Here is a 6,343-nt window from a genome sequence, read left to right on the forward strand (position 1 = left end):
ATGTACCAAAGAAGCAGAGAACAAAGCTGGATGATAAATTTGTTCCCTGCATGTTCATCGGATATGGAGATGAAGAGTTCGGGTACAGATTGTGAGATCCTATAAAGAAGAAGGTCATCAAAAGCAGAGATGTAGTCTTCCAAGAAAGTGAAGTTGGAACTGCAGATGACCGGTTAGAGAAAGCAAAGAATGGTACAATCCCTAACCTTATTACTATTCCTTCTACTTCTAACTATCCCACAAGTGCAGAAAGTACGATCGACGAGTTTGCCGAGCAGGGGGAACAACCTGGTGAGGTTATTGAGCAGGGGGAGCAACTTGATGATGATGTCGAGCAAGTGGAGTACCCCACTCAGGAAGGAGAACAACCTCAACCTCTAAGGAGATCAGAGAGGCCAAGGGTAAAGTCATGCAGGTACCCTTCCGCAGAGTATGTCCTCATTAGTGATGAGGGGGAGCCAGAAAGTCCACTCAAATGAAAATGGGTCTTTAAACTCAAGAAAGATGAAAATGGCAAGCTGGTCAGATACAAAGCTCGATTGGTGGTAAAAGGATTTGAACAGAAGAAAGGTATTGATATTGACGAAATTTTCTCACCTGTTGTCAAAATGACTTCTATTCAAACAATCTTGAGCTTAGCAGCTAGACTAGATCTTGAAGTGGAGCAGTTGGACGTAAAAACTACATTTCTTCATGGAGATTTGGAAGAGGATATTTATATGGAGCAGCCATAAGGATTTGAAGTAGCTAAAAGGAAGCACATGGTGTGCAAACTAAATAAGAGTCTTCATGTCACGACCCAAGTTTCCCTCTGTAGGATGTCGTGGCAGCACCTAATTTCTAAGACTAGGTAAGCCTAACAGTTATGCGGAAAGAACTGAAATAACGACTAAAAACTCAGCATCAACATATATATATATATATATATATATATATATATATATATATATATATATATATATATATATATATATATAAAACTGCCGCTCGGCATCTTAATTACATAGTTCTTGCTATATTGCTTTTATTTCATAACAAAACCTAATAATTAAACTATTACTACTATTATTGAACTTGGTAGAACCTCTTCTTCTTTCATAGAATAGATTATAGATGCATGCTCAATCTCACCATTCCCCTTCTCCAATCTTCTGACCCTTTCCACTATTGTAATAAAATTTAGGAAAAGATGTTAGAAGGTAAATGAAAAGATTAATATCTTTCAAGGAAAAAAATCGAACAACGGAACAAGGGAATGAAAAGGGGGCCATTTTCTTGACTAAGATAATTTTTTTTTTTTTTGAAATGCTTTAGGCCACTGTCAAAAGATGAATGATTGAGTACTAAATTCCCAAAAGTAGCTCAGCCATCATTTTCTTTCACTCTGTATGCTTTATTATACCAAAAAGTTCACCTAAGATATTTTGCATAAATAATTATACATGTCTGCTCTAATTATTTTACTCTTTCACCAATGTTTACTAAAAACAATTTTGGGAGGAATTTTTTATCACATTTTGGAAATTTAGCAGTGACCACACCTTTTATCAAAGAGGCAAGAATGCTCTAGGTCCAATTTAGCTACAGATTTGGGCCAATGTAGCAACTAAATCCAGCCAGGTCTGTCAAGTTGCTGCTCAGTCTCAATTCAAGGTATAGTGCAGCTCATCACAAAGATGTTCTATAGATTTGTCCAAATAAGAGAAGAAGAAACAAGAAGACAATGCTAAAATAAAGAAACAACAAATGGTTTCTTTTAAAGTCTATGTACAGGAAACAATTACATACATTTTTCTCCTATGACTCATCTGCCTATTCATGCAACTTATTACATCTTCCTCAAACCTTTCCCCAAGTGGTGTGTGCAAAAAGAATGCTGCACTAAATTATCTAAAAAACACTCTGAAAATATCTATTCGTGTACATTTGTCACCTAGACGTTATTCCAAAAACTCTGTTGTGCCATATTGAATGGAGAATCATGTTAAAAACATCATACTTCACAGGCTTGACGTGCCAAAGGAAATGCTGCTGCACCATCTTGACCCTTCTCTGCATCTCCCGGTACCTCTTCTGTGGGATTGATACAAGTATGTCTTTCAATTTCGGGATGTCCTTCTCCGGTAAGAAAATGGCAAAAGCCTCCCAGTTCAAAGTCTCGAAAAAAGGGGGTACGAAATTGTCAGATATAATCACAGGGACACACTCGTAGAAAATGGCCTCCACCACTCGAGGACTGTTGACTTCATAACCTTTTGCACATATGCAGTATTTGCTGCTCTTCATGTATTGGACATAGCTCACTGTACTAATCTTGCCGAAAATCTTCATATCAGGATCTTTGTTTTCCCAGTAGTTCAATAGGATAGGACGAAGGTAACCGTGCATGTTGCCAGCAAAGAAAGCAAGGGTCCGTCGCTGAGAAAGACGCTTCCCCCCAATTTCTCTAAGGGGGTTCTTAGCTACACGAACATATGTTTCTGGAAGCGACACATCTTTACCAAATTGGAAGCCTTCTTTGATGTCAGCATTGCACAAAGCTCTTATGCAATTAGCCATAATTCGTTTTGTTTCTTGAGGGGCCTGAGGAAGAAACTTTTCATTTTAGTATCCAACAGAAAGTCATATATCTGCCTACAAAAGTATGTATGATTTATCTTTGATCGAGAAATCAGAAAATATAAGATGAGATTGTGCGGACGCAGAAAAGAAATATGGATAAAATCTATGGGAATCAAAACAAATCTTTTAATACACATTTGGGAACTTAGATTAAATTGAATGAAAAATCCAAAACTTACCCAATCATGGCAGGCAACAAGAAAATGGTCAGCTCCAGCAGTTCTGTTCCAAAAATTATGTCTTTGGATAATGGTGTTGAGGTAATCGCTTAGATATCGAACTAAGTTCCTACGACTATGAGAATTTGGTACATACAAGGCCTCCTCTAGCATACGGGAGCTGAACGGTAGATAAAATAGGTGAGCCTTTTTGGGGTTCTTGGTAACTAAATTTTTGTTTCTTTTCAGGAGCTTCATAAACCAGCCCTCAGAAGCATATATTCCTTTAAGCACTGGCGTATGGAATACTGGTCTTTCACCTTCAGAGTAAATGTAAACTTTGAGAATCTGCTCCATCAATTCATAGCTCCTACATGTGATGTAAGTCAACCAGAGAAATGAGCCTCAAGCATATTGAAAGACAAGTAAATGCAAAGCTTCAGAAACTGTAGGAGTGGGTAAAAGCTACAGGAACACTTGACCGCCTCTCTATAGATGCAACCCGCAAATGCTACCAGTGAAAATCAAAGAACTAGGTGAAAATCTCATGTAATCTCAAACTAAAAAACTAAAGACCGGAGGTTGCGGTCTGTGCTTTCCATCTGTCTCACAGGGCTCCTTTTGTAAAGAAAACAGTATGAAGTACACAAGAATCTTTCTATTATAGCTATTTTCCCAGAATTCAGTATATGCAACAGCCAACTAACCCAAAGCAAGCATGAAAGTCACAGCATGCACCAAGAAACAAGGTGCGCATGACAGAAACTAAAATATCGCATTATAGCAGCTCCATATTTTCTTATGAGTAACAAAGCATAAGCATCTGATCTAATGCAGTACAACTCGATGCACGTCCAACATTAGAAAATGTCCACATTACAAAAGAATAGATTCATTGTACACTTCACAATTTTTTATTACCTCTTAAACATTGAGAAATTTCTATATAAAGGAGCATATAGGCCAGGTTCATTTCCTGCCAGAGGTGCGTTTTCGATGAGACTTTTTGCATGTAGTAGTTCTTGATCAGCATCTGAGGACCATCGTGGTTTCTACAGAAAAAAGCAAAGAAGAGGGACTAAGTAGTATATTAAGCATCTGTTCGTCAATTAAGCAAGTCATATCCCACTCGAGAGTACCAAACTAACATACATACCATTGAATGAAATGAAGTGTGAGTCTCTCGCTGCATTACATTCATTTCAGCTATTGATACTACACTATCTTTTGGCCCGCCCGACTCCTTCTTAGCAGGAGTGTTGCTTTTAGAAGAATGACTAACTGAAGGAGCATGGTCAGTGCGAATTCGCCCAGGTATTTTGTCATTTTCAAGTACATGGCCTGTGCTTCCTTCTTTTGCAGATATGTTCTGATAGGAAGAAATCAAAGGAGCTCCCTTTTCTGCATCAACATTGACCTGAGGTGTCATAACCATTGGTGGTGGTGCAACAGACATTTCTGTGGGACTTATATCCAACGTTTTAGCTTCCCTCGGTGCTGGAGAATTACTGCCTCCCCCATGAGTATCATCCACACGCGATGAAGAACTTTCAGATGTTCCATTTGAAGCTTGTAAATCATATTCAGAGTCAGCAGTCTTATCTGGAGCTACGCTACTATTTCTTCCAAAACTTTCCCCAGTAGACTTGTTGCCCATTTCTGAATCCTTAAAAGGGGATTCATCTTCTGGATCAACGTCCTCAGTTAAAGTATCACCGGAGGCTTCATTCATTGGGGGCATAGAATCATCCTCCACCTTTTCATTGTTCCCATCAGAGAGCGTGGTTTCATTAGTTGCTTCATGGATAATATTCGTGTTAGTAGCATTCACAACACTAGCATGTGTCAGGTTTTCTGACCTACTGAAATTACGAGATTGATCTACTCTTTGCGAGCTGCTTATTTGACCCACATTGGCAGTAAACAAAGAGGATAGGGCATAACCATATGGAAAACCAACATACTGAATCACCAAAACAAGGGCAAAAACCACGCCCAATAGCCATATCAGTCGCCTAGTCTCTAACAGGCTAAGATATTTTTCAGAACCCATGTTCGATTAGCACACCTGATAGAAGAGAGCACAGCACTAACCCTGGTTAATTTTCAAATTCCATATTGAGTAGTAATCCCAAATTCAGTACTGCTACATAGTATATTTCTATACATTTCACAATAACTCAGTACTTGGGTAACATAACAAAACACCACCAGACAAAGAATTCAATTAAAAAAGACAGAAACCATTCCTCCAAATATTTCAACCTCTAAACAAGTACAATTCTCCACTTGAACCAATGGTCAAACTGATGTTTTCACCATTAAGGGCCAAAAACAGGATCATAATTTTCTCTGTGTTACTAAATTAATCAACACTTAGAAAATGCAACCTAGCAAGAGCTGCTTGGTCAACAAAATAGCATCATCACCAAACAAGAAAAAGCAAGTCAAAAATTAATCCTCCAACAATAAGAGTACAACTCAAGAAACCAAGAGAACAAAAAAAAACCAACAAAACCACTGAAGATAATCAACTGTGTTTAAAAATAAAAATAAAAAGATAATCAACTGTAATACGAAAACCAACAATATATACAGCAGCAAATGAACTGAAATCATACAGTTGGCTTCAATTACCAGATCAAAAGCAGACAAAGAAACTGCTTCAGCTTCAGGCAACGTTTGGCTACTCAGTTAACTCAATAAGAAGAACCACTTAGGATAAAATTCCAACATATTTAGCAGCTTCATCTGGTAAAACTAGCTAGTTGGAAAAGTTGGGTTTCGATTGAGTTGACCAGTTGTAACATCTCATACATCATATACCCAACTGATACCTAATAAAATATGCATAACATATTAGTCATATATACAATAAAATATAGTAGTACATTTTTTTTTAGTACCTTTACAAGATTTGGAAACATCATGACTGATTAAATGTAGAATCTGGGAGCTTTCTTTTTGTGTTTTCTGTGCTCTTTTTTCTCTTTTTTCGGTTGTTTTGCTGTTATGACAGCAGTAAAGGTGGAAAAAGAAAAAGGAAGGATATGAGTAGGCTTGTGATTAGTGGAATCTAATAAGTTAATTAGGTCACGTGTTCGGACAAATATGCCCATCCGTTTTTCGTGATATTGCGTAAGTGGCACGTACAACTGTTGGCTTTTTCTTCTTCCTCTTTTTCTTTTTTTTTGGGTACGACTTTTGGCTTTTTCACGTGAACATGTTTGGATAATTGTTATCTATTTATATTGTATTGTTAATTTTAAATATAATATTAATTTTAATTATTATTTAAATTTTATTGTATTGAATAATTAAATTCGTTGTTACGTAACGATAAAAAATACTTCCTCCGGTCCAAAATAAGTGATTTTTTGAATGTTTTCACACAGATTAAGAAATCCACCTTTTAGCATTAATTAGCAATGGAATTGACCATATTAACCTTTACTATCTCACATAAACACACCTAACATATATTTCAATATTATTTACTCCAAGGACAATGTAGGAAAAAAATAATTAATTCATTCTTGAAATCTGGAAAAATCATTTATTTT

The 6,343-nt window shown here is 36.8% G+C and overlaps 1 protein-coding gene across 3 annotated transcripts; it reads right to left on the reverse strand.

Moving 5' to 3' along the window:
* On the reverse strand, nucleotides 1,707-5,811 carry LOC109229296 (probable glycosyltransferase At3g07620). Of its 3 annotated transcripts, none has more exons than XM_019394689.1 (6): nucleotides 5,687-5,811; nucleotides 5,418-5,617; nucleotides 3,937-4,577; nucleotides 3,702-3,832; nucleotides 2,802-3,150; nucleotides 1,707-2,583 (listed from the first exon to the last, which is right to left on the reverse strand). In XM_019394689.1, the coding sequence occupies exons 3-6, from the start codon at nucleotides 4,519-4,521 to the stop codon at nucleotides 1,930-1,932; spliced, it is 1,719 nt and encodes a 572-aa protein (XP_019250234.1). In that variant the 5' UTR covers nucleotides 4,522-4,577; nucleotides 5,418-5,617; nucleotides 5,687-5,811; the 3' UTR covers nucleotides 1,707-1,929. The 3 variants fall into 3 exon arrangements, with proteins under 3 accessions (XP_019250234.1, XP_019250232.1, XP_019250233.1); XM_019394687.1 differs by having other exon boundaries at nucleotides 3,937-4,848; XM_019394688.1 differs by lacking the exon at nucleotides 5,418-5,617 and having other exon boundaries at nucleotides 3,937-4,848.

This window comes from Nicotiana attenuata, chromosome 7 (genome assembly GCF_001879085.1).
Source record: "Nicotiana attenuata strain UT chromosome 7, NIATTr2, whole genome shotgun sequence".
NCBI lineage: Eukaryota > Viridiplantae > Streptophyta > Magnoliopsida > Solanales > Solanaceae > Nicotiana > Nicotiana attenuata.

Excerpts from the sequence above, each read along its gene's own strand:
- LOC109229296 (XM_019394688.1), bottom strand. The coding sequence starts at position 4,833 with ATGGGTTCTGAAAAATATCTTAGCCTGTTAGAGACTAGGCGACTGATA. Across the intron at positions 3,833-3,936 it reads ACACTTCATTTCATTCAATG|AAACCACGATGGTCCTCAGA; the intron begins GTATGTATGTTA and ends TTTTTTCTGTAG. Across the intron at positions 3,151-3,701 it reads AATTTCTCAATGTTTAAGAG|GAGCTATGAATTGATGGAGC; the intron begins GTAATAAAAAAT and ends CATCACATGTAG.